Source organism: Hydra viridissima, unplaced genomic scaffold (assembly GCF_058129835.1).
Source record: "Hydra viridissima isolate aposymbiotic clone 2 unplaced genomic scaffold, HvirCarnegie_v1 scaffold_4, whole genome shotgun sequence".
NCBI classification, from domain to species: Eukaryota; Metazoa; Cnidaria; class Hydrozoa; order Anthoathecata; family Hydridae; genus Hydra; species Hydra viridissima.
The window spans coordinates 1,616,399-1,644,327 of record NW_028324303.1 but is presented as its reverse complement, the minus strand read 5'-3'; the positions used below and the strand labels follow the sequence as shown (position 1 = coordinate 1,644,327).

The 27,929-nt window shown below is 28.5% G+C and overlaps 4 protein-coding genes across 5 annotated transcripts in view; 1 reads left to right on the top strand and 3 right to left on the bottom strand.

The window, feature by feature from the left end:
* LOC145182441 (pinin-like) overlaps positions 1–27,929 on the bottom strand; it is a 173,635-nt gene that overhangs the window by 4,067 nt on the left and 141,639 nt on the right. The window lies entirely within an intron of this gene.
* Positions 8,131–27,929, bottom strand: part of LOC145183454 (damage-control phosphatase 1-like) — a 161,432-nt gene continuing 141,633 nt past the window's right edge. The window contains exons 2-6 of the mRNA XM_090085311.1: positions 13,210–13,288; positions 12,790–12,895; positions 9,950–10,191; positions 9,601–9,751; positions 8,131–9,424 (exon numbers count right to left, since the gene is read on the bottom strand). Of these exons, the coding sequence (XP_089941437.1) occupies positions 8,678–9,424; positions 9,601–9,751; positions 9,950–10,191; positions 12,790–12,895; positions 13,210–13,262 (1,299 nt within the window). The 5' untranslated portion in view covers positions 13,263–13,288 and the 3' untranslated portion in view covers positions 8,131–8,677. The remainder of the gene's footprint in view (positions 9,425–9,600; positions 9,752–9,949; positions 10,192–12,789; positions 12,896–13,209; positions 13,289–27,929) is intronic.
* Positions 16,334–27,929, bottom strand: part of LOC145182677 (protein YIPF3-like) — a 153,228-nt gene continuing 141,632 nt past the window's right edge. Inside the window, exons 2-10 of one of the 2 annotated variants that reach the window (XM_090085322.1) lie at positions 21,104–21,232; positions 19,155–19,301; positions 18,626–18,732; positions 18,434–18,476; positions 18,249–18,341; positions 17,609–17,740; positions 17,310–17,429; positions 16,959–17,119; positions 16,334–16,847 (exon numbers count right to left, since the gene is read on the bottom strand). In XM_090085322.1, coding sequence (XP_089941448.1) covers positions 16,988–17,119; positions 17,310–17,429; positions 17,609–17,740; positions 18,249–18,341; positions 18,434–18,476; positions 18,626–18,732; positions 19,155–19,301; positions 21,104–21,220 — 891 coding nt within the window. In that variant the 5' untranslated portion in view covers positions 21,221–21,232 and the 3' untranslated portion in view covers positions 16,334–16,847; positions 16,959–16,987. The remainder of the gene's footprint in view (positions 16,848–16,958; positions 17,120–17,309; positions 17,430–17,608; positions 17,741–18,248; positions 18,342–18,433; positions 18,477–18,625; positions 18,733–19,154; positions 19,302–21,103; positions 21,233–27,929) is intronic. The other variant, XM_090085321.1, reaches the window with a different exon arrangement.
* LOC145182676 (uncharacterized) lies at positions 21,477–25,478 on the top strand. The gene is made up of 5 exons (XM_090085315.1): positions 21,477–21,835; positions 22,121–22,244; positions 23,052–23,143; positions 24,119–24,638; positions 24,724–25,478. Exons 1-5 carry the CDS (start codon positions 21,593–21,595, stop codon positions 24,939–24,941), a joined length of 1,197 nt encoding a protein of 398 aa, XP_089941441.1. The 5' UTR covers positions 21,477–21,592; the 3' UTR covers positions 24,942–25,478.

Sequence of the window (27,929 nt, the reverse complement as noted above, 5' to 3'; positions counted from 1 at the left end):
TTGAATTTGTTGGAGATTTGAATTGTTTATTTGTAGTTCAAGTAAACAATAATTTTTTATTCTTTTAGTTACAATTATTATAAATAACAGAAGCTGCATTTAGAGTGGTCGGCACAGGATATTTTAAATTTAGCTAGTACGTTGATGGTCACCATCATATCTGAGTACTTAAGATTTTAGTAAGTTTAGATCGTATCTAAATCGAGCGCACAGACGTCGCTAACGACATTTCAAGCATGATATTTACGTACTGTTGGAATGCCGTTAGCGTTATTTTAAATTAGAACAACTAAATAGCACAATAGGAAAATATGACACTAGTACGACCACAAAATAGTGTATAAAAAGATCGTTGCTGTGTGTCGACCCGATGCAATTATATCTTAATGATATAATATCCTTTTTCACTCTAATCGAGAACATGAATCGGTAAGGTGGAAGACGAACTTTACCATATTAGGATATGTTGTTGTAAATGTCTTTTTTTGATATAATTTTTTCACAAAATCACTATTATTGAAAAATGAAAATTGTTTTTTTTTTAATTATTAGTTTCTTAGCAACAGGAAATTAGTTACTTTTTAACTTCATTATAACCACAAATGGTCTTTCTGTGCAAATAAATAGTATATAAGAAAATGTTTGTTACATAAAAATTGAAATAATCAAAATTAAAAGTAAATAAAAACATTTTTTTCAAAGTACAGTTTTGTTTAATGGCCTCAAAATTTTCATTGCGCACGATTTAATTGACTCAATAGGTTTTGTATGAGATCTAGAATTTAGACATTACGCTAGTCATCTCACAACCTTTGCTATCTTCAAACCAAGCATTTATCACATTCGCATTGTGCTTCCACCATATTTCTTGGACCCAAAAAAACTAGCAATTTCTTTTTGTGCTCCACCTTCAGCCTGCAGTTTTTAGGTCTCTTTGACTTTCGGGGCAATCTTTTCACAATTGATACATGGGTAATATTAATAAATTTTAACATTTAATTTTTAAAAGTATCAACCAACTTAAGTGAAGATTACATAATACTAAACATAAAATACAATTGCACTTGCCTACATCCAAATAAAGGAACCCAAAATAGAGAATCTATTAAAATAAACTTTAAGGGAATTAGATTATAACATCAGTTTAAATTGATTGTTAATTATAATTACCAATGATACCTATTTTATATATATTATATTACCTTTTATATTTTATATGTATTATATTACCTATTATATTGCACACAGCTGAATATAGGGCTGTTTCAAGTAATTAAGGTACTTGAGTAATTGTTTAAAAAAAAACAACAGAAAATTGGTATTTTAGAAAAATTTGTACAAAAATAGTCCCATTTTCAATTCTGTTGACAGCCGCCTTAAAAATAAAATGTTACCGTTTTCTTGCCTGACACTGAAACTTTTCGGCTTTGTTTTACCTTATTTGCCAATATAATGGATTTTGCTGAAAATTTTGCCAGTGATCTCAAAGAATGGCTTTGTTTGTGATTTCTATTTACTTCTGGTAGTTTTGTCCTATATATTAACTTTGCTTATCTAGTTTTATCTTATACATATTTCGGTAATCCTGCAGTTAAGCGGCATAAAATAATTTGTAAATTTCGCTTTTAGGGCTCTTGTTCGTAGAGACTTAAAAATAATTTATAATTTTCGCTTTTAGCGCTCTCGTTTGTAGAGACTTAAAAAGTTCTTAAAATAAATATTAAATCAATGTTGATAAATTTCAAAGTACTTATTTGCTTGTTGTTTTTTTTATATTACGTTTTTGTTTATTATACTTTTTATTTGTTTCTATTTTAATATCTAACTATTTTATCAATTATGTTGTTAATATTTACTTATTACACCATTAATTATGTAAGAATATTTTAAGTTCTTTATTGTAAGATTTCTTTATTGAGTATTTTAAGTATTTAACGTTTTAAAATTTTTTCTGTATTTTAAGAATTTTGCCTTATTTTAAGATTTATGGTAAGAATTTCAGATTGTTTCACACTAATTACTTATTATGAGTGTTGTAAAAAATACTTTTAAAAAATTTAAAATTCAAATACAAAATTCTTGGTGGATAATATACTTTAAATAAAATACTTTAAAAGTATTTAAATTACATATTTAAAATACTAGTATTTAAATATTTTCCAACACTGCTTATCACAATTATAGAATATAAGATACTACAATTATTGTTCTTGCCAATGTGTTTTTAAAAGATATGTGGCTATGAAAATAGCCGTTTTATATTTCAATTACAGAGGATACTGGAGTGACACACAAGATAGAAAAGTATTGCTCCATTAAACACCAGTTTTCTTGCAACACACCTGGTTCAGCCAGGTGTTCATCAACAGCAACAACTGTTGCAAGAGCACTTGGTCTCCCATGACCAACATGCTACATAGCCATCTAAACAAGGATTTACCTAGTCCATATTAATTAAGAAAAACTATTTACTTATAAAAACTAATTACTCAGTGCAGAATTAGTTAATAAAATTGATTTTCACATATATAATTATGTTGTATAATATATAATATAAATGAAAAAATAAAAAAATTTAACAATTACTCTTGCTTTTACTCATCGTTTGTACCAGGTTTTTCTTTTCTTTACTTTTTTTTATAATATTTCGAATTTTTCCATATTTCGAATTTTTGAGTTTTCTTTTACGTCACTTTCAGATTTATTGCTTTCACTTTTCACCTCCGTATATTTTATTCAAGCGAGAATTCTAAATTATTTTACGCCGCTTAACTGCAGGATTACCACACCCTGTAAAAATGACAATTAATACCAACTTCATGTCTCCTGGAAACTCCTTTAGGGGTAAATAGTATATGAGTACAAGGTTCACCACAAGAATATTCAAAATCAAATATGGCCGTCCGAGCGAGATATTTACATTCAAAGCTTTTGGTCCATAAATCTCATTTTCGCCATAAAGATATTGTCAAAACTTAACACATTTTTTTTTCTATATTGAGAAGCTCATTATTGCTGCTAATAGAAGCAGCAACTATTTGCAACATTCGCACCGCAATCATGTACTTGGCAGAGTAAATATACTAGGGTGTAAGTTTTAACCATATCATGTATTTTAAGCCAAAAATGAAACCGACGAATAAAGGTAACAAAAGGATATTTAACAACCATCTCCTTTTTTGTCAATTGCATTACAATATCTTTCTCTCACGTAATTTAGGTTTTATGTTTTGTTGTCTGGCAGACTACAATTTTTTTTCACAACTCCTGTTTCCGGGAAAAGATATGTCACCATGCTTCAGGAAAGGGCATTCACCCTCTTTTAAACATTTCTTCATAGATTAATCTTCACTTTTTTTTGTGTATTGCTGGTTTTCTAATCTCAAAGTTCCAAAATTAAAATGCCAAATAAAAGCAAAACTCATGAGGACTGCAGAAAAACATGGCTTTTTTATGCCTTCAGAAAACCGGCAGACAACTTACTCCATTCGCAATTGAAAGAGTGGATTTAGTTGTAAACAAAGACATTGGTTTCATCAAAGGGTACCTACATTGGTTTCGATCAAAGGGTACCTACAGGTGTCTGTAGTGGTTGCAGAAAAAATGTTGAAAGACTTGACAAGGGTGCTAGTGCAGAGTATCCTACATTGTTTAATTTTGATTCCAACTTAGTAAGACCTTTTACAAGGACAAGCACAGTATGCAGTTGTTTGATCTGTAAAATTGGAAAAATGACATCAAGAGATATACATCCTTTGTCAGAACTCCAGAATACAAAAGTTTCCAGCAAAACTGATCTGGATAAAAGTATTCAAAATTCAAAAACCATCACTGAAAAACTCTGTGCAAACTGCCTCTCAACAACTGACCGAGGCCTACCGCATTTCTGCACAGCAGGAACAAGGCATGAAAATCAGGTGCAGTTGAATACTGATCTTTCTAACACAAAAATGAGACAATAGGTATCAACATTAAACCAATCTTCAACAGGCAAAGTCGTTGAGCTCAATTTTGAAAAACGTTTTGCAGCTATTGGTCGAGTTTTGCAAGATTTTTTTTATCACCTCACAAATCAGTATCTCTACTGATAGGACTGGAAAAGAACAGACAAAGAATATTTTTCACTTCAAAAGTCTTGAGCAACTTGCACAAAAGGTTGTGAAAGCAAGACATTTGCAGAACAACTACTTTCTAAAGATTGGCATGGATGGTGGTGGATTATTTTTTAAAGTCACTCTAGGAGTCATTCCATGTGAGACTAACCCAACTCAAAAAAGCTTTTGGCTTTTCACAGTGGCAGTGGCTGAAGAGGTTCCAGAAGCTTATGAAAAAATATCAAAAAAATCTTGGGCCTTCTTCGTGTTGACAAGGTACCTTTTGTTGTTTCTTGTGACCTGAAGATTGCCAACATCATCTGTGGAATCCAGGCACATTCTAGTAGTCACCCTTGCTGCTGGTGTCACATTGCATCAACAGATCTTGTTAATGTTGGTGCTCTCCGAACAATAGGCTCCATCAAGGAGTGCTTCAAAGCTTTTGAATTAACAGGATGCAATGTGAAACAAGCCCGAGAGTTCAAAAGTGTTGTTCACCCACCAATCATTCCAGGAAACGAATCATCATTGATTCTTGACCTGATTCCGCTCATGGAACAGCATTTCGTGTTGGGAGTTGTAAACCACATGTTCAAGGGGTTGCTTCAAGTGTGACCAGGTGCCAAAGAATGGCCTTCGAAGCTGCACATTACCATTCAACCATACCATGGGGATCAATTCAATGGAAATGAATGTAAAAAGCTTTTGGAAAATTTTGATCTATTGGAGTCTCTTGCACCAATAGACAAAGTTCAAGAAGTGGCAAAGTTCACTGATGCATTTCAAACACTTCATGATGTTGTATCAGCCTGTTTTGGAAACCATTAGGAAGCCAACTGCAATCAGAAGATTGAGGCATTCAAATCTTTATACCTAAGACTTCCAATAACTGTGAAAAAAAAATTTCATACTCTTTTCCACTATGTTCCTTAGTTCATTTCTAGAAGTAAATGCTCTTTGGGAATCTTTAGTGAACAAACGAACGAGGCAATGCATTCCAACCTTTCTAATTATTGGCAGCAATAATTTATGTGGAATGACAGAAATTGTAGCATCAGATATTGTTCTTTATACATGCTGAAATGACCAGAATGAAATTCTATTTGTTATCTTTATTTGTCTGTTTCATTTTTGGCTTAAAATACATGATATGGTTAAAACTTACACCCTAGTATATCTACTCTGCCAAGTATATGATTGTGGTGTAAATGTTGTAAATAGTCGCTGTTTCTATTAGCAACAATAATGAGCTTCTCAATTTAGAAAAAAAATAAAAATCTGTTAAGTTTTGACAATATCTTTATGGCGAAAATAAGATTTATGGACCAAAAACTTTGAATGTGAATATCTCGCTCGGACGGCCATATTTGATTTTGAATATTCTTGTGATGAACCTTGTACTCATATACTATTTACCCCTGAAGGGGTTTTCAGGGGACATGAAGTTGGTATTAATTGTTATTTTTACAGGGTGTGTTACCTTAATGCATTGGAAATGCTACCAACTGATAATGAGATTAAACTGCCAGATATTTTGGAGGTTGTTTAGAAAATGTTGAAGCTGGTGATAATGTCGTTTGTAGAAGAGACATTACTCATTTTGGAGCTGATAAAACTCGTGATTTGTTTTAAGAAAGTTAAAAAGTAAAGACACAACAAAAATCTGGTGGTTTTTTTTTTTTTTTTTGCATTAACATTTTTGAAGAAAGAAAGGATTGGGATTGAAGATATTTAGAGACATCAAATCAGTATGATCAAGTTCAAAAAGATTCTTTTTTAAATTATTCAAAGGAAAAAGAACTTCCAGTTGTAGCAAGAGATATTTATTCACATCTTTTTTATGATCCCAAAGATGCATTTAATACTATTTGAAAATTAAAAAAGCCTTTACAAAAAAAATGTAAGGAAGAAGAATTTAATCATTTCTTAGCCCAAAACTCTCTTAATAATGAACAAGGTTATATAAATGTTTTAGCTTGCATCAAAAAATAAATAGGTGAATTTGAAGGATCAAATGGCTGTCCAAAAAAATTTAAAAAATTGCACTGTGTTTTAAATTTTTTACCACCATTAGTTGAACCAGAAAGATTTAGTGTTGCTGGACATTTTTTTACTGAGTTTGGAACATGATTTAGTAATAAAATGATTTATACATTATGTTTTTTGCGTTCTAACTTCAAAGCTTAGTTATGTTGAGTTTTCTCATATTTATACAAAGTATCGGTAAATAAATTTTAACCTGTATTTTAGTTAGTTTAAATTGCGGTATATACCGGAACTCTTGTCATTCTGGTGACACTTTTTACCAATATCATACTGGAATGATAACGATACGGAAATGAAACGATACGCAGACGCTTAACTTTAACACCGGAAAATATTTTAAATTTCACCACGAGTTATGAGTTTATTTCTTAATTTAGGATACAGAAATAAAATTTTAAATCCACACGTAAATTTTTATTTGTAAAACTTGTTAGTATGAATTAGTTTTAGAAATAAGTAATTTAAGTAGCCTCTAAGCATAAAATATTTACGGATCGGATTGTCCCTTGTACAAACCTAGCAACCCAATATCCGATATAAAACTTTCTATTACGTTTTATTATATATACACTGTATATATAATAAAACGTAATAGAAAGTTATTTTTAAGCAATGTAGAAATGATAATATAATAGCAATTTATTTTTAAGTAAAAGTAAAAAAGAGGGAAAATTCCTTCACTGGTTCCTAAAACAAAGCGTATTTTATTTAAATAGTAAAGTGTTATGTAATAAAAATACTTTATTTCTATAATAAAATATTTTTATGAAAATACATTTGGTTTTAGCAATCTGTGAAATGAATTTATATTTATATATTCAAAATAAATTTTGAAGGTTGCTTATGAGAATAAAAAAAAATGTAAGATGATCACAGAAAATCTGGCTGATAATACTTTCTGTTACAGCGAGGAACCCTCTAAAAATCACCATTGGGACAAGAGCAATAAGGCAAAATCTTGTACAATTACAAATTGTTCAAGAACTCTTAAAATAAAAAACAAAAAGAGATGGTTTTCATTTTTCGTAATGGTTAAGGAAGAAGACTATATTTTAGGACATGTATTAGAGTTTAACGTCCTCCAGCTAATTGCCTTATAGACACATGGGCACTTCGTCCAGAGGAGACTCTGTGAGCGTCGTCCCAGAGTTTGATCCCGCTTCGGGAAGTAGACAAAGACCCCCCGTCGTCCAGGTTAGTATCCTGATGACCGCTTATGGGAGGCTAGCTCCATGTTGATCAGGTTTACTTCCCAGTCAGGTAAGTATATTTTATTATCTATCTTTTGGGACATAAAATTATCTTTTAGGACATAAAATTTTTTGATCGTTTTCCTGAACTAAAGAACTTGATTGCCAACTACAACAATGTTCTGAAGTGTGAACTTGAGGATTAAAAAAACTCGGCGAGATATTGTGCCTGTAATCAGAAAACAATGTTGTTTTTTTTAACACCTATCGATGATATTTCGATGTGCTGGTGTGATAATTACACAATTATAGGACCAAAACCACAAGTATTGGTTCTTTAAAGTATAGATACCAACATGGACACTTCAAAATGTTAAAGGTTTCGATGAATTTGCCCTTGATAAGATCAAAGGCCCCAAGTAAAGAAACCTACGAAGAGAAGATAGAAATCACAGCAAAAGTAATAACTGAGCAGATAAATCTTTGAAACCCGACAATACGCTCTACAAGAATGCGGAAAAAAATTACTAGCCATCAAGTTAATCGTTGTGTAATAAGATTGTAATAATTGTAATAATTGTAATAAGATTATAATCGTATTGAATTTATATGTTTTGAATTTGAACTGAAAACAAGAAAAGAATATATAATTTTTTAAAAATAAATCTTTCATTTTTTTAAATACAGAAATAGTATCTGAAAAAACTTTAAACTATTTATGTGATTTGAAAACGAAATGAAGTTTAGCTCATGCGCCGGTTTTAAATTCGGTTAAAACTGACACACAGATTTTGCAACAATTAATCGAAATGGGTAGTTTTTAGTTCAAAGCATTCACAGAAAATCATAAACAATACAAAAGACTAAGTTCTGAAAAATTCACCGTTTTTACCCACATCGATCATATTTAAAGTCTGCAAAACTATTCATTTTTAATACTTCGTAATTTTTATTTACCCCGTTCAGGAGCCTGTACTCGCCTTAAAGAGGCTCAAACTTACAATATACTAAAATTGTAAAAAATCTAAATTACAATACTATAAACTTGAACAGAGAAAACCACAATTGAAGGCCCAAAGTTCTTAGATGGGCCAGGGCCATTTAAGAACTTTGATCTTTAATTCTATTTTTCAACGAGCACCAGATTTCAAAGCTCCTCTTTTCTATAACTACACGACAACTTTTATTTTAAAAAATTTTCGTTCAAGTTTCACGACTTTGAACTCGGCTGGTCCAGCGTTACTTAAGTTAAAATTATACTGAAAAATTGCTAAACCAGTTTAAGAAAATGAAAGTCCGAGAATTTGCAAAAGTAACAAAAATGAATAATTTTTCAGAACATCTAATCTAAATACAAAACTGAACTACCCCATAAAGTCCTGAAGTCATCCAATTTTCGAACTTGCTGTCTAGCTGCTCTGAAATACCTGGAGCGAGGTCTACAACTACATCAGCTTTCAATGTTCTAAGAGTACACCAGGGTGCAGGAAGAAATCCAGATGATGCAACTTTGATACTTGTGGTGTGGGACCAATTTCGATCACCTACTAACTTCCTGTAGTTTAAATCACCTTTAAAAACAATTAATTGAGATTCACTCAACTTGGAATAAAGTAGAGGCCTCTCTGTTTCAAGCACTGAATAGTCGTGCGGCGAAGTCCAATACAAATCTTCAATAACAACAAAACAATCCTCATCCAAATATTTGCGCCATTTTTTTCCTAAGTCTGAAACATTTTTATCTTCAGAATTAGCACATTGTTCTATAGTCCACAAAAAATCTTTAGCTGTTACGTCAGATACAAACCATGGTATACTTTTCACGTGAAAATGAATTTCAGAACAAAACTCAAAGGTTAGAAAAAAATCAGCTAAACATAAATCAGTGAATAATTCAAATCCTGCGTTGTCTAAAACGAATGTAAATCGAACTTTATCAAGTGCTGAACGCATGCTGCCAAGATAAATCCATAATTCATCGGTGTGATTAGATATAATGTTCGCTTTGAGATCGCTTTGCTCTTCAGTGTTTTTTAACTGCTGATCTCCATCGAATGATATTGAAAGATCACACCTATTACCCCATAATGAGTACTGAGACAAATTAGAATAAATTAAAGATAAATCTATAAAACCTATGTTTTTTTTTCAATGCAAGCAATAAAAATCCACTCATTTCAATAAATATTTACAGTCAAATTTACCTCAAATAAAACTTCAAAATGATCAAATAAACTATTAATTTAATTCAAATCCATAGTCACACTTACCTCCAACAAAACTTCAAAACGCTCAAATAAGTTATCTTTTACAGTTTTAAAGTTAGACAAGTAGTTCGCCAAATTTTTTATTGGGTCTATGGATGACAGAAATGCATCAGACTTTTGCTTTAAAAAAGGATCGAATTCAGTATGAAACTGGCTGAAAAAAAAAAAGATTTTTTGTATGTAAACAAAAGAATTCGGTTAATTAAAGTCAATTTAAATGTAATTTAAATATAAATAATTTTTAAAATAGTTATGTAGTTTTAGTAAAAATAAAGATTGATGGGAGAAAAAGAGATATTGCACAAATGAAAGACAGAATTTACTTTTAAACTACAATTAAAGAAAGTGTTACCTTTCTAGCATTGCTTCAATAATCCTCCTGTACATGTAACATTCACAGTGAAGCCAAGCTACAGTAAACCACGAAGGTTCGGTCACACCATCTACAAGTATCGGAATTCTTTCAATAAAGCTATTCCAAATTTCATTATCATCCCAACAGTCACTCAATTTTCTTATAACTTTGTCTGTCTGGAGTTCATTTTTCAACTTGCACAATTTTGACACAATGATTTTTGCATCTTCAGCTTTACTCTAAATTGAAAAAATACAATGGTTTTTTTTTAAAAAAGCCAAGGAAACACTTTATAAAGTTACAGAGCAATTTTTCTCTATCAATTTATGAGTACATAATATATGCTAAATATATTTAGTGTTAGAAAAAGGGTGAATTGAGGGGTTGTGGTAACAAGGAGCTACTTGGTTATCTTGGATTTTGCCAAATAAGAAAAAATATTTTCAAATTGGGTTTTAAATACATAATCTTTGAACTTTGTCCATTCATTTTTTTAATTTAAGATTTTTTTAAATTCATTTTTAAGACTATTTTGAATATTGCACCAAACAAAAAAGCTGCTTTAATACTACTAAAACATGGAGTTAAATATCAAAATGGCAGATTTTAGAGTTAACTCTTTGTTACAGCAGACTCATCATTTGTTATCAGTGGTGGATCCAAAAATCATATTTGAGAGGAACTGAAATTTTTTACCAAGTATACTTAAAACATCATGTAACTTTTTTTTACCAAATATGCTTTGAAACATCGCGTAAATTATCTTAAGTCTTTCTTGAAACCAATTCTCTTTTTTTATATTTTGCAAACACAAACTTTAACAATACCAATTGAAATGTAAACGAATAAAAAAGATATTATCATGGATTTTTCTGTTTTAACTGGTGGGAATATGGGGTGGTGGAGGTGGTTGGGTGGTGGGATTGTTGGACTACAGTCCTACCACCCTATCTTACCCCTTTGATCTATCACTAATTGTAATACATTTGTTAATAAAAATACAATAATATATGCTTATGAAAAAAATGTATTTGTATATTTAAGAGATTACATGTCTAATATCATATTAAAACGTAGTGGTATTTTTACAAAATACTCACCAAATTTTTAACTGTAATTGCTTTAAAAGGTTATACAACACCTAAAACCACAATTTTAACTTCAAAAACCTTTTAACAATAATACAAGGAAAAACATATATAATCAAAAAGGCCAAAACCTATTTATACTAGAAATGGTCAAAAATTGTAAACGGTCAGAAAAACCAAAAGCCTGAGCAATAAATTTATGATCCAAGCATAATTTATAATTTAACAGAAATATAAAGAATTTTTAGCTTTTTTTTTTTTTTTTTGTATAACATGAACGTAACTAATTTGCATAAACTGTGCTTTATAAACTACTAATAAACTTTTTTTTTTTTTTCAAAACTAAAAAGTGAACTTTTTAATTCTTTTTATGGTACACAAAATTTACTCTTACAAGCATTTACAAAACAGAGGAGCACTTTAAATACTAATAGCAAAAAAGTGAGTTTTTTACTGTTAGTATTTTAAACTATTTGAATTTATGATGCAGATTCTTACCATTTTATGTAAAAAAAATCTTTTAGGTATTTTTAAGGGTTTGGTGTCATGCTTGCCAGTAACAACTATCCTAAAGCTTTTTCCAAAAATGTTGTTATGGTTTGTTTGTTCTTGAAAAAGTGTTGTTATGGTTTGTTGATCTTGAACCAGAAAAAAGAAAATATTAATGTGACAATCTGGTCTCATATAATTATATCATTCTGAAGTGACATCTTTTGCAACGTATCTATCATGTCATATATATCATACTGTTAATTTGATTATAACAACACTATTAAGAAATGTGATGATTCCATCACATGGCAATTTTCATAAGTATTACTTTCAAACAAATGACTGCTCAAGGTCACAGCACCAAATGACTGATCGAATCTTAATATGATATGCTGAACTTTTATAGAACCCCATGAGTAAGTTTGAACATTACTACGAAATTAAAAATTTAAGGTCTGGGAAAATCAGTGTTCATTAGTAAAAGCAGTCCCAGGAACATCTCTCAGCAGAAAATGTCAAAAGCATTGATAGTATGATAAACAAAATATAAAAACATGCTCCATGGTTTGCAGATTTTTAAAACTCTTTGAACAGTTTTTACTAAAGCTTGTCACTAATAAAAAGGGTTTCTATTTGAAATTTGAAACTTAAGGAGCATTTCCTAATTCCACCATAAAGAATCAACTAGGAAATTCAGAGGCATGACTGTAATAACATTGTAAATGGCTGTAATAACATAAATACACAATTCTTACTTCAGATTTGAATTCTACATCTTTTTAATAAACACTTTTCATAAGGAAATTTGTAAGTACCAGTGAGAAGACTTAAGGGTTTTTACAAAATTTAAATTTTCAAAGTGGCTGCCATTTGTGAACTTTTGTGAAAACCTGCCAATTTTTTAGTTAATTAAAATTTGATATACATTTATGTATACCAAGTTATGGCTAAATTTCAACAGCGTATATTTATGAAATAAAGTTTTAAACTTTTTTCACTTTTTTTTTAAAAAAATTTCAATATGCAGCAAAATTTATCAAAGTCTGAGAAGATGGCTGCTAAAGGTAGCTTTTTTGTCCTACTTTATCTAGAATAAGCCATTTTTAAACATCTTTCTTACTCTTTGTATGTACAGTGCTCCCACTGCTATTTCTCAACCAAATTGTATTAAGAGCAATCCAATTTAGCTTGTTCTTGAAAATGTCAAAAACAGTAAAAATATATTTAGAGTATTTGTAAGTTATTTAACATACACACCAAATCCTTTATATCATAATATTGACATGCTAATCTGCTGACATGATCTATTACTTTAGTTAGTATAGCTGGCATGCGATCACGGATAGTCAGGTAAGCAAATGTTCTAAATAAAATTAATTTTGATATAAAAAGAGCTTTTTTCAAAAAAAACAAACACAAAGAGCAATTTTTTTTTTTTTAAAAAAAAAAAAAAATTTGGTAATAAATAAGTTTCAAGTTATGCAATATAAAAATGATTTGGTTGAATTGCCTTATGGTAATAAAAATTATCAGCTATAAAACAAATTCTCAGAACTTTTAGAATTAAAAATGCAACAATAAAGTAACAATGACTAGACATTCTAATTTATGCAAACAATGACTCGAGTGAAAAAAGTCTTCCTAGTTGCTATTAAGAAAAATCGATGAAATGCTTACCCTTTAAACATGCCAGACAGTGGAGCAGGACAAGAATCTTGTGCACTTATCATTGTTGTAATAATTATCCCTTTAAACTATATTTATAAAAAGGCATGTGAAATAAAGTAACTATTAACACATGTTTTAATATAAATACTTCAATCACTGGTGGTGTTAGAAAAAAGGAGAATTTTTGACAATTCCTCACTACAAAAACAAGAAGAACAAGGCACAGTAGGAGTTGGACTGTACAGAGTTATAACAGCTACATGTTTCAAGATAAATTACTTTAGAAATCATGAATAACGAGATTCTTTTAAATCGAGTCTTGAATTATGCAAAAGACTGGGTTAAATACAAATTTCTGAGAAGTATCTACAACGTTAAAGTTAAAAAAGAAAAAGTCTCTTGGATCTAAAAACTTCTGTAAGTCATTTCAAAAAATTATTTCTACGAAGCCAAAATATTTTATAACTCGTCTAGGCGATAGAAAATTTTTAGAAAACATCTTTTGTTGTTATTTCTCTGTAGTAAAAACAATTAAGGAAAAAGCGATTCCTTTAACCGAGTTCACGTGGTGGAGACGGAAATATTCTAACTAAAAAATAACATTTCTTGTAAAGTACGTTGCAAAAAATATTTGTTGAAAAGCAAAGTTTCTCCCCAATCGTAAAAAGACGCCAGGTCTAGAGGATCTACAGTTAAAGTTATGTAGTGCTAATGCTGCTCACACCTCAGAATCCCGTATCAGACTTAAGCTTTCGATAACAAACGGAGATGTTCCGTCATGCGGAAAAAAGTTTTTCTGATCTATAAATTCGTTAAGGTGGTTCCTACGTAATCAAAAAAAGTTACTTTTATTCATTAAGCATTAATTTTCTCAAAAGTAGGTACAGAATGTGTAAAAAAAAAAAAATTTTCGAACACATATAATATATTGATGATCACATAGAGGCCTATAATAGTCAAAATAACCCCTAAAAATTGAGCTTACTAGAAACACAATTACTCATGAGTAAAAGCTCATTTTACTTTCAAACTTGGAATACTTGTTCGTGCTACCTGTATCTAGTGCGTGAGTTTTTTTTATTAAAAGATCATGTTTCTACTAAAAGTTATGCTTCAAAACAACTGTATTTTCGAAAAATGTGCTACTAGGCCTCTGATCTTAGTTCCCTAACCACAACTTACAAGTAATAAACTTACTTGAAAAAAACTCAGGCACTAGCAGTACACTGGATGAATAAGTCCTGAAAAATTCAAGTAGCTATCACTATTAATTCAAAAGTTATGATGTTTTTTGTGAGACAATTTTCTTGAAAAACGATACGGTAGAAAATCAAAAAACAAGAAAAAAATTTGTTTTTAAAACTAAAATCCTCCTTTTAAATAAGTTTCTCCTCCCTCTTTATGTAAGTCTATATCCAATAAACCCTTCTTGATGGCTTTTAGTTTTTTTCTTTTTGATTTTGTCTTCTCTGATGTTTTAACAAGTAAATTTTGGATGCTGCGTCGGTTCATTTTTTGATGCTGCGTCAGTTCATTTTTTCTACAAAGACTTGCTTAGGACATTTCATCCAGATAATATTATTCAGGGACTCGTTAGCATTTTGAGTTTCCCCGTGAATGCACTTGCGAAGAAGATCATCATTTGAAAGATCTTGGAAAATCTTTGACAAGATAGGAAACATCCACTCTGGTAAATTAATCTTCTCTTTGTGTTTTTTAAGTTTATTTTTCTTATAAGTACACCACGATTCTTCTCCTGGTGGACAAAACATGTGGCGCTTATCTAAGTTAGAAAAGTTGGTACAATGATGAAGGATAGCACCTATCCACTTTTTCATTGAGTAAATTTTTTCATCGTTAGTGCAATTTAGATTTAGACTTCTTCGAATAGCCATACCATAATAATTTGTTATTGAATTGATGGAGTTGTTTGTCAATTTTCCTTTTCCACCAAATGGTGTAGAGGTATTTTTATATTCTTGTACTAGTGCCCTAAGTCGAAAGCCTATTCGTTTATTTACATGTCCAACTTTGACGTATAAGGCAACATTAGAATAGCAAAAGAGATGTACTATTTAAAGTTTTAAAGTACGTTTAAGATATTAACTTAAAAAATAAAACGGTTGCTATGGCCGTTGCTAGGCACTAAAACTATACCTACCTGTATAAAATTAAAATTATTGTAAAAAGCATAAACAAACTTAAAAAAAAAGTATATACCACGAGAAAGAGCAATAAATTTTACATTAGAATATCTAATTTGCCAAAAAATCAATTTTTGAAAAAATTTCGACTTTTGATTATGTAGGAACCACCTTAAACCAAGCCTCCCCTTAAAATTATGAACCCATTTACGCCAGCTTTCTATACGTGTTTTGCCAAGCTAGGAGAGAGTTGAAAAATGCCGCCCCTCCTTTCTTTTAATCACCATCTCTCTCCTTAATGTCTTGAATTAATTCAATGGATATAAAATAACTTATATATTTTTAAATTGCTCACTTCTAACTTCAATGGGGTTTTTGATTCTATTTAACAAGATCTCTGTCAAGCTGAAGAGCTTCAAACTAACTTCTTTTCGTCATTTTCTTCCAAATTTACCAGCCTCCACGCATTTATTAAAATGGTGAGAGACATGAAAATTTCTTTCATATTTCCTTAATACTGGCTTCTTTAATGTTTTGTGACTGTAGTCCAACTGCCTTAGTCTTTTAAAGATTGCTTCTCCATAATGAAAAGGACAAGTTGTTGAGGCTATGAATCCTCAATTTTTGTAATTTTTATTACAAACTACCATAATGTACCATAAACCATCTTGAATACTTAATTTTGCGAGAAATTTTGTTCGATAAATGTTCTGACTAAAAACCAACATGGGCTGTTTTCTAGGAGTCTTTGGGCAACTTTTGAATCACGTAGCCTTTGCGCAGCCGAGTTAATTTAGGATTGTGCTTTACTAACACGGTTTAATTGCCATGTTAACAGAATCACCAACAGACATCGCTATTTAATTTCAATATATTAATATAATGGTATTAATATTATTTTATTCAGGATGAAGGAGGAACAAACAAATTTTTTGTTAGTTCTTTCTGAAGCATTTTTTAATTACTGAGCATTTTTCATGAAGTAAAAATTTAGCGAACTTCAATATATTATCCAAACAGAGATTATGCTAAAATTTAACAAATAAATATTCCACTTAAATAGATTTTATTCAATAAAAAGATTTATTTCATAGAACTTCATCTTTTGATTTTTCCTTAAATACGAAATATAAATTAGGTAAGAGTTCAACCACGTGACACTGACACTTTGTTTTGTAGGTCTTTCTAATCCATATTTATATAAAGAACAAAAATCGATCGATCAGCTCAGCTTTGTACTTGACTTACATTTTTATGTCCGCATGATGGACATATTTGTGGCAAGTCTTCTTCACCATTTTCAACAAACTCGATTCAGTGAAACGAGCACCAAAGGTTAACACTCTTTACATATCAACATTGGTTAAACAGAATGATAAGTATAATACAGGAACTTTTATGTAAAAGTTGAATTTTTTCATATGATTGACACCGGATTTAAAGACTGCATAACCGAAAATGGGGAAACGGAGCGCTTTTCTCGACCGAGTAGAGTTGCCGCTTCTAAATATAAGAAAACCTTTGTATATTATACCAACATCAAGAATTTTGTAAATTAAATTTAGAATCTTTTAAGTTTTTAAACACCATTTTAAAGAAAAAGTGACGACTCACTTCTTTTTCAAAATTTCATAATGTCACTTTTATATACCTTCGTATGTAGAATGATATGCAAAGTGCAAATATAGAAGAAAGAGTAAATGAATGGTTGCCACAATGCTGCCAATAATCAAGCCTTGATGTTTTGACCAAGTACGACTAATGTAGACACCTAGCTAAAGAATTTAGTAAAAAAGTACACTTAAAAAAAAAATGTCTATACACATCAAAATAACAAAATGCTCTATTCAATTACAGATTCTGTTATGATGAGATACCACTGCATTACCACAAAACCGTCAAAAAAATTCTGCTCTTTACTATTTTTTTTTAAATTTAAAAAGAAAAGTCATTTGAGATGATTACCATTCGCAGAGACGACAGTCCACCAAGTAAAAATATTGCTAAGTAAAATATCCCATGAGTACTTTCATGAGTAACTGTTGCTAGAAGTATGCATATACAATGACTAAATAAAGCATAACCCTAAAAAAACAAAAAAACAAGTTAGAATTTGAAGCAGAAATTCTTTAAACCCATTATCCATATTTCTCCACACAAAACATATTTAAAAAAGTACTAACTCATGCATAAAGCAAGATTTAAAAAACAAGATAAAAAACATCAAAAAGGTTAAAGAAAATATAGTAATACATAGCAGTTACCGTCAATGATACAATCTGTAGCAATGTTATATGAGCATTACAGAGATATGATAAAAAATAAAAAAAAAGTGAGCCACCAAGCCAGTAACCAAAACAAACTCCAATAGCTGTTCCCATTAGTGTTCCTTCTTGCTAAATAATAAAGATCATGTATGTATGTATGTATGTATGTATGTATGTATGTATGTATGTATGTATGTATGTATGTATGTATGTATGTATGTATGTATGTATGTATGTATGTATGTATTTGCACATACCTTTTTGTAAAAAAAAAAAAAAAATTAAATTAGGATAATATATATCTCTAAATGTTTAAATGTGTTCATTCCAACATATTTTTAAAAAGATTAAAGATAATATTTAAAGGTAGTGCTGGAGCAATTCATTCACCCCATCCTCAATAGGGATTTTTAGAAATCAAGTAAAATATTAATCTTTATTGATTTTTTTTCTGAATTTTCAATTTGATTTTGTTAAAACAAAAACAAGCTGAAGTAAAAATTAATGTAAAGTCAATTAGAATTAACAATTTTCATAAAAATTTTTGTTTTTTGCTCAAGTTAAAATAGTTTGATTATTTTGTATACTTTTTAAAACAAACAATCTCTAAATAATATAATTTTAATCATTTTTTTACCACTGTATGTCCAGAAAACTTCATTGAAAAAAGTAGTAATGCAACTAATGTGAATACAACCATGATTGGTCCATACAACTCTCCAGCTACAGTCTATTCAGTTGTAATCAGAAATATACAAGTAAAAATACAATTTTCATTAAGAAATCACATTCTAAAAAAAAGTATCTAGATCAGAAAATTACCTGAGGCTTTGTTGTTTTCCTAGGAACTAATGATTGAGATAATCTGAAATAAATTTAAAAAAAAAAAAATAAATTTAAAAATCTGAAATAAATTTAATTCTCTCATAATAATTCCATTAATTTGATTTTGAAAAATTATGCTTTCAATCTGTGAAAATTAAATCTATATAGTTTAAGCATATTAAAAGATACCTCACTAAAACTTCTCTAGGTTCAACATCAAAATATGGTCTTAAAGTGTCAATGTTTGAATATAAGTCAAAAAATCTGCGTGCTTGTGACTTTCCTGCAGCCCAAACCTGTAATAAATTTTGTGGTGTTTTTCAGCATCTACTTAATTTTAAATAATTTTAAAAAAAATAGTAAATAATAAGAATCAATTACCTTTAAGATAAAATACTCAACATTTCAATAAACAGTTATTTTTTTAGTAATAACATGTGACAAATAACCCAGTGAAACTAAGTAACTTAGTCATGTATCAATTCAGTAGATATAAGTACAAATTTTTGTGTTTTTATACAATAAATGTCTTATCTTTTTTCAGAGCTACAGGAATACAACACTTTTATATTATAGACAAAGATTAAAACTTCTATCTAAATATAAACAGTATTTGAAATGGTTACATTTAAGCAAATATGATTTCAATAAATGAACTACCTAAATAAATATTAGGTGCATAATACTTAAGTCTAAAAGCATATTTTTTAATATATACCTGTCCACCAACTTCTTCTACAATCTTTGTTCGCATCTGCTGCATAAAATCATACTCATTTTTTGCATGTTTTTCTGTAGGTGTCAAATTACCTGAGGCAAATGAAAGTGGCGTGTCTGAACCCAAATCAATTACAGCAGTTCCATCCTAACGTTAAAGATAAAATTTAAATATTTTAAAAAAAATGATGATTTAACTGAAACTGTTATATTTTAATAAATTTCTTTTATTTCCTTAATTTGAAAAGTAGATGAAGTGAAGTTTAAAAACTAAATGATTTAAAAAATAAAATTCTTTTAAAGAAAGAAAAAAAAAAAACAAAGTTAATTACTTTTATATAAAATTTTGGAATAAAATTTACAGTGATTATGCTCAAGTATAAGGCAGTTTCAAATTTAGTTTGCAGTTGTTAAAGAGTAACAACCAACAGATTTATGAACTCTTCAAGTGTAAGTTTTAAAAGTATTTTCAGTACATAACCAACTCTGTATGGAAAATAAAGTTCTCAAATGAACTTTGATAGAACTTGCACATATATATGTTCTATTTCATTAAGGGTTGAATATAAAATGTCCAAAGAAAAAAGTTAGATACGTTTATTTGACAGAGAAATTTTGTAAAATTGTGTTGAAACTGTGTTAATTTACTTTGTTTACATCAGGCGAAGATGGAACAACTTTTTTTAAAACAATTTGTGTAGAATTTGAGTAGAATACATGAAAACAATATAATCAGTTTTTCAAAGAAACTTACATCATATATAAATATATATATATATATATATATATATATATATATATATATATATATATATATATATATATATATATATATATATGTATGTATGTATGTATGTATGTATGTATATAGATACATACATACATACATACATACATACATACATACATACATACATACATACATACATACATGCATACATATATATATATATATTACTATCATTACTATTATTATTATTATTATTATTGCTATTATTGCTACTACTACTACTATCATTACTATTATTATTATTATTATTATTATTATTATTATTATTATTATTATTATTATTATTATTATTATTATTATTATTATTATTATTATTATTATTATTATCATTATTATTACTATTATTGTTATTATTACTATTATTATTATAATTATTGTTATTACTATCATTACTACTATCATTATCATTATTATTATCATTATCATTATTATTATCATTATCATTATTATTATCATTATTATTATTATCATTATTATTGTAATTTATTATTATTATTATTATTATTATTATTATTATTATTATTATTATTATTATTATTATTATTATTATTATTATTATTATTATTATTATAATTGTTATTATTATTATTATTATTATTATTATTATTATCATTATTATTATTATTATTATTATTATTATTATTATTATTATTATTATTATTATTATTATTATTATTATTATTATTATTATTATTATTATTATTATTATTATTATTATTATCATTATTATTTTTTATATATTATTTGATAAAATTGTAGAAAGTATAAAAAATTTATTTTTTAATATATTTTAGTTCTAAATGATAACTTTTAAAATTTCTACAATTTTATCAAACAATTTGTTGTGCATGTCTGTTGTAAATATTATAAAGTATGCCAAACCAAGTAAGAGAAACATTCAGCAAATACTTTACATGGACAGATTATTAATGTCATTAACTATACCATATATGTTGAAGTTAAACTTTTTATTTGTTTGTTTTTAATATTAAAAAAATTAAACAAGAAAAATTAATCTTTAAACACCACACTTAAAAAGATATTTAATCTTGATCATCTTTGTTCCTCCTAACTGAGATAGCGATACTGAGATGTCACTGATTAAATGACATATATGACGACATACTTAAAATAACTTATTTAAAGTAAAAATTAAATACATTAGGAACAAGATCCCAACTTGAAGTAGAAGATTCACTGCTGTCCATTCTTTTTACATATTCTGTTCTTTTCAAATGAGAAGTTGATGTATTTAGATTTCCTTGCGATGCAGCCATCTTTGTTATTCTAAAAGTTATGATGTCATATAATATCTTTTTTTTGTTTCGCGAAACAACCTAGAACATCTCTATTTCAAGATTTTTTATACTGAAATACTATTTCTTCTACAGAATTAGCTCTTATATTTCAGTTATACTGAAGTATTTTTACTTAGTAATTGTTCTAATTTCTCAAAAATACTTTTTTTTACAAGTTAAAGTGAGCTTTAAACTTTTCTTATTCGTCATTTGGTTTTTGCTTTCACGGCACTGAACTGGAAACTAAAAAGTTAATGATTTAGCAAATATAAATTTAGTTCATAAAAAAATGCAAATAAATTCGATCGGCCTGAGGGCATTAAAACATGAATCTAAGTATTCTGGCAGGTCATGTCTACTGTTTTCGAGAATCAAATTCCAGAAATAAAAAAAGTTTACATACAAGAGTTTAGTAAAAAGATTTCAGAATCAGGAAAAATAAAACATGAAACAAGCGAATGTTCAAAAGGTGATTCAAATGGAGGAAAGTGTTCAAATTGTGGATCGACATCGTTTTTTCTTAACTGGCTTTTAGGACAAATAAATCATCCAGAGTTTGATGAAGAATCTAAAACAGAAAAGTACTTTAAAAAGGTACTTAACATATTTTGATATGTTTTTACAAATTCATCAATATATTGTTTTGATAGTTAAATTTTTTTTTAGCTTTAAATTTAGAAAATGTTTTTTTTAGTTAATTTTCCTAAGCATATTTGTTTATAATTTAATTATTACACTTTGGCCATTGGCCCATCATGGTTGCTAGTATTTGCCAGTCCTTTTTTTTAACAGAGTTTTTATGTATGTATGTGTATGTATGCGCTTTTTTTTATATGTATATGTATATATCTTAATATCAAATGTTCTTTAAATTTTTAGGTAGTAATTGTTATTGAAAGTTCAGATGACGTCTTAAGAGTTTATGAACTAGCTTATGAATTGAAACTAATTTTTGGTAAAGAGAGTTCTAACTTATGTCTTAAAGAAAAACTGCTAAAAACAGGTAAATACTATTCTGTTTTGACAATATTTCTGAAAAAATTTTCTTTTTGTTAATTGAGTTTTGTTTTGTAATATTGAAGACTTGTTGCTTAAAAAGCAAAAAATTATTTAATGAATTTTTAATTTTTGCACTACATTTTATATTTCCAATCCATTCAAGCTTTTTTAAATTTCTCTTCTAGACTAGGGAAATATATGTTTATTATAAAGTGCAGGATTAGTCACTAATAAATAGCTTAATTAACTACCTACTTCAGACCATATTGTTCTTGCTTTTTTTTTTTTTTTTTTCTCCTATTTTCTCATTTCTCTGACTAAGATTGCTTTTGCTATAATTTTGACTATAATATGAGTTTTTTAGGGAAAAATTTCCACTTTTTTTTTTAAGAAAGTTATTTGACTCATTAACTTTTTTTTATATCAGTAGTGACATTTGTTTTTGTCTTTTTGCAACAGCTAACTATTAGCTTTTTTTTTTGGTTGAGTTTTAGTAGTAATTGCTATATACTTTTAATTTGAGTATATGAATACTTAGCTCTCTTTAATGATGTTATTTTTTTATTGATGCTTTTTTTAAATTATTATTAGGAAGCAGGATGATTGTATTTTGTTTTTACATTTCTTTGTGTTGTATCTCCAAGTGTATTTAATAATTGAAATTATAATTGTTTTTAGTAATGCTTTTTCCTAAAAGTTTTTATTTCCACTCTACTACTTTTTTTTCTCTGTATTTATCTTTTAATTGTGATTTCTAGAATTAAGTTACAGGTGTTTTTTTAAAAGCTTATCGTGTTTCAATTTGTTATAGAAACAGTCAGTTCTGAAGCACCGAATTGGCCCAATAGATGGTTTCTTTATGTCCTTCTCAAGGATAAAAATATTTTGCCCTGCATATCTTATGTAAGTCATTCTTGTTAGTTTCCTGTTTCCTAGTTGATTATATTTATCATAAAACAAGTTAGTACTTTTTTTAAAATGAGATTCAATTCTGACAATCCTGAATGTAAAACTTTAAAAAATCCTCACATTAGATAATTTGATTAGTACATTTAGGAGACTAGGGGCAAGTAGTTGACTTTACAGAATTTAAGGCTTAATTTAAGACTGAGGGTTTTTAAAACATCCCATAAGTATGAAAGCCTGTTAAAAATTTTTTTTTTGATCAGATGGGAAAGTTCAGTCAAAGGGGAGGGCTTTATATATTTAAACTGTCATATTTTAATATATTTTTAAGTTTTAAAAAGGAACTATTGTTAGAATATTCAAAAGTAATAAAGGCATTCAAATGTAATCTTATCTTATGTGGCTTACATCAAGCTGATGTAGTGTTGACATAAATTGAGATGTTGATCAAAGTCAATAGCTTTTGAATTTACTTGTTAAAAAATTAATAAGAGTTATACACTGAGATAAGTTTAACTGTTTTGTGATCTTTAATAAAATCTTGCAAACAATTTTTAGCTTTTTTAGTTAGCCATTATGGAAAAAATGTGACATTTGAGAACTCAATGTCAGAGTTTTATTAAAGTAAGTCAAGAGTTGTATAAAATAGAAAAAAACTAGAAGTTCTTCTGAAATTTTGTTTTAAAAATATAGAGCTTCAAAATATGAAGAAAACATGTTTTTGCTACTGAAGTTTTTATTTTTGGAAAATATAAAAGTTGTTCGTTATAATATTGGGGCACAGAGTTTTAGACCATTCAATAGGGGATTGTAATGAGTAACTGCTTTTATTAGGTATGATAATTGAATATGGTGGGTATGTAAATGAACACCTAAAAGCTGTCTGTACAGCTTTAGCCTCATTTATGCATAATATAAAATATTATTTCTATAAATAGTTTTGTTTGTTAATTTTGTTTTTTATATTTATAGATTTGGAACTTGCCGCAAGTAGAGCGATTGGAGCTAAATGGATGTTTTTTAGGAGATAACAGTAACGATAAATTGAACTTTATTCCACATGATATAGGATATTTGAAGCATCTCAAAGTGTTGATTTTGCAGCACAATCATCTTAAGAATTTGCCCTTTGCTTTAATTATGTGTCAGAAGCTTGAAGAGTTGTTGTTAGAATTTAACAAGTTCAATTGCTTACCAGAGTTTCTCTTGAAATTGCCATGTTTAAATACTCTCTATCGTCTTCATAACTCATTTAACTTTAATGAATTTAACATTATCAATGAAGCAAAAAAAACACATAAAAAAATCTCCAAAGTGTTTGAATGTGAGAGTTTATACTTGATGTCCCTGAAATCTTTTATTAGGCAAGTTTCCCTTTTGGATATACAATGTGACTTTGTTAATTTTTTTCCTGCTTACATCCGCAATGATGTTTTACAGCTTATAGTTGGAATTTGCAGCAATTGTAGCAGAATCATTCTTCGTGAGGAGGGTAAGTTAAAAATTTGGTCTGTTAAATTTTTTCTAGCAAGTGTTGATTTAAAATACTAAAACAAGATTTTGTGTTATATGCTTAGGGTTCATATTCACGTATGCTTGTCAATCCTTTGTGAATTGCACTTATGTACCTGTTTCAGTGTATACCTGTTCTCGCGCTTGTGCAGAAATATGCTTAAATCAAAAAATGGAACATAATTTTGATCAGGATACATTTGTTTTTAACATTCCTCAACGTGGAGTTCTCTCTGGTTTCTTTGCAAAATTAAGAAGTTTGAAAAAGTTTATCTGTTGTTAAGCACGAGTTTACATAGAAAAGAGAAGTCTGAAGAAGTTTTTTTGCTGCTTGAGCTGACAGAATGGTAGCATATTTTGCATTGCATTGCAAAAGCATTGCATAGCATGTTTGCATTGCAAAAACGAGTTATGCTCTCTGCATGAAGCTTCCTGAACGTAATTGGGAAATGATTTAGGGCTGATATTTATGGTATGGATCTTATTGTAGAAGTTGTAGAAATTGCCGACCAGCGAGAAATATTCGATTAAACTGTGAAAAATAATCACAGAAAATTATGTTCTCCCGATGGATTTGATGCATTTGTTTAAAAAAAAATCAGGTTGTCCTTTAAATTTGGATCAACATTTTAAAATTAAGTTTCAAATGTAAAAAATACTTTGAAAAAAACCATTTATAAACTTTTATAAGCTCTGCTTATAAAAGTTTATAAATGGTTTTTTTCACTAAATTTTTTACTAAATCAAATAAAATTTTGTAAAACAATAGAACTGCTTGTATTACTTGAATGCTTTTTACATTACATGCAACATTCTAGAAGCAGTTGATATTTCTGTCTAGTCATCATTATTTAGTAACGAATCAACCTCAAAACCATAAAAGTCAATTATTTATATTTTTTATATATTTGAATATATTATTTATATATTTATAATTTTTTAAATAAAACTAAGTATCGGCGTTTGGTTTTTCTGTTTTTAACGAATGATAACGAATAAAGTACAAGCTTCTATACCAGTCATTTAAAATCTTACAAAATTACAAGGTTACTAAAAAATTATCATATGTCGCATACCTATCTTATTTCGTTTCAACCCTTTAACTCATTTATAACGAATTTGAAAAAAAAATTGTATTAAAATAAACTTATTACACCAAAAACCTTTGGTGTTTTAAACGCATCAAGAGATCTATTTTGATAAACTTTAGAATAATCGATTTATTTTAAAAGACAGCTATAGAAACTTGTAGTTACTTCGTTATTCGTTAAAGATCTAATGTCGACGCCTAAATAAAACTTATTTAATCTCGGCAATTTATGAAGTAAGTTATATTAAGTTACGAATTACTCAAAAAATGGAACACAAAAACTGGTTATCATAAACCAGTTTCTAATTAAAAAAAAAAAAAAATCTATTTTTAAAGTTGTGCAGCACTCTGAGTATTTCTTCTTATAACGATACCAATTATAATTTTATTATGTGAGATAAAAAGTTTCCATTCTTTAAAATGCACTTCTAAACAATAGGAATCAATTATTTTTACAGTTAGCGTCTCCTATCAGTTTTTTCGGTATTTCTAGTTATTATTTCTCGTATCAAACGATATGCTGTATAGTTACAAACTTACAGCTTGTAACTATAGCATATCGTTTGAAACGAGAAATACCAATATATCCTCGTTTCTCAAAATTATTTGAAAGATATACTATGGTTTTATTGTAAGGAGAAAATCCTTTAGCAACAGCCAAGTTTTAATTAGCGCTTTCTACTTTATCTTTGCGATTCTGGCGTTAGACTTTTTTACCAATCTCAATATAAACATCATCAACTCATTAAATTTCCTTGTATTTACAATGATATATATATATATATATATATATATATATATATATATATATATATATATATATATTGATTTGTTATGCATTATATCAAAATAATACAAAGCTCTTGTACGTAAAAGAGTCCTCAGTATTACTACAATAGAGCAATATGTAGATCTGTTAATTAGACGGAGAAAAACAACATTTTAATAGAACTTAAAGTTTTGTGCCTTGCGGCAATCATCAGCTATTAATTACCAATAATAATAGCTGATGTAATAAATGATGTTGTTTTCCTCCATTAAAAAAACAACCGGAAAGATATTATAAACCGGAAAGATATTGGAATAAAACAAAGTACAAATTTTTTTTTACCGTCAAACTTCATTAAATAATGTAATTGACATTTTTATTAATGATCTCTAGCCAGGGTTAGAGGGCTTTTTCTTGCGTGAGGGGGCAGTTTATATGTCCCATTTTCGAAAAATGTTTTATCATTTGATGAGAAAAAATTAAAACAGTGATTGCTTGATATCTTCTTCATTTTTGAATTGTTTGCCCCTCAAAAAATTTTGTAAGCACAAAAACAAGTTATCGTTAGAGGATACTAAGTCCGGGAAATATGGTGGACAGCCTTTGATTCTGCAATTTTTTGATAAGTCCCTAAAGCAGCATGTGGCCTGGCATTATCAAGATGCATTAAAATGTACTTCCTATTGAGCATTCCCGGCCTCTTTTCCTGGACTGCTGTCTTTTAACTGTCCAGATACTGACAATACCTCACCGAATTGAGCTTTTTTGTTTGGTTTTAAAAGCTCATAATGTGTTTGTTCTCGAATATCCCACCATATACACAACATTCTCCTATTCAAAGTGAAATTCGGTTTAGAGGTGAAAGGACTAGAAAAGAATCATTACATGGTTTTTACAACTGATCAGTTGTGGTCACCCAGAACTTGGCTTATTAGGAAGGTTGAAATCACCTGATTCGAATTTTTCGTACCATCTTCTGCATGTCCTATCAGAAAATGTACTTCACCAAAAACTTTTAATAAATTATTACATACAAATTCTATAGCATTTCTTCCTTATTGAAACTCGTATAAAATAAAAGAACGTAAAATGCACTTTATCAGTAGCCATGGACACTATCGCACTATCTTTTCGCCCATAATTCACATTTACGGGAATCAATTTTATTTTAGTTAAATTGCTACGTCAATATGTATACATAAAGTAATAAAAATAGAGAGACATATTTGTAAAAAGGAGACATTTTACATGTTTTCTTTAGGCGATTGGATAGGCCTTTAAACTTCTTTGTTTTTTTTTGTTTTTTTTTTTATGAAGTCAGAACTTATTAGGCATCAAATGTCTATTTTTTGATTTGTGTTTCGTGATGATGATAGCTGTTAAGCATAAAATGTTTACCGCTTAAAGTTTAA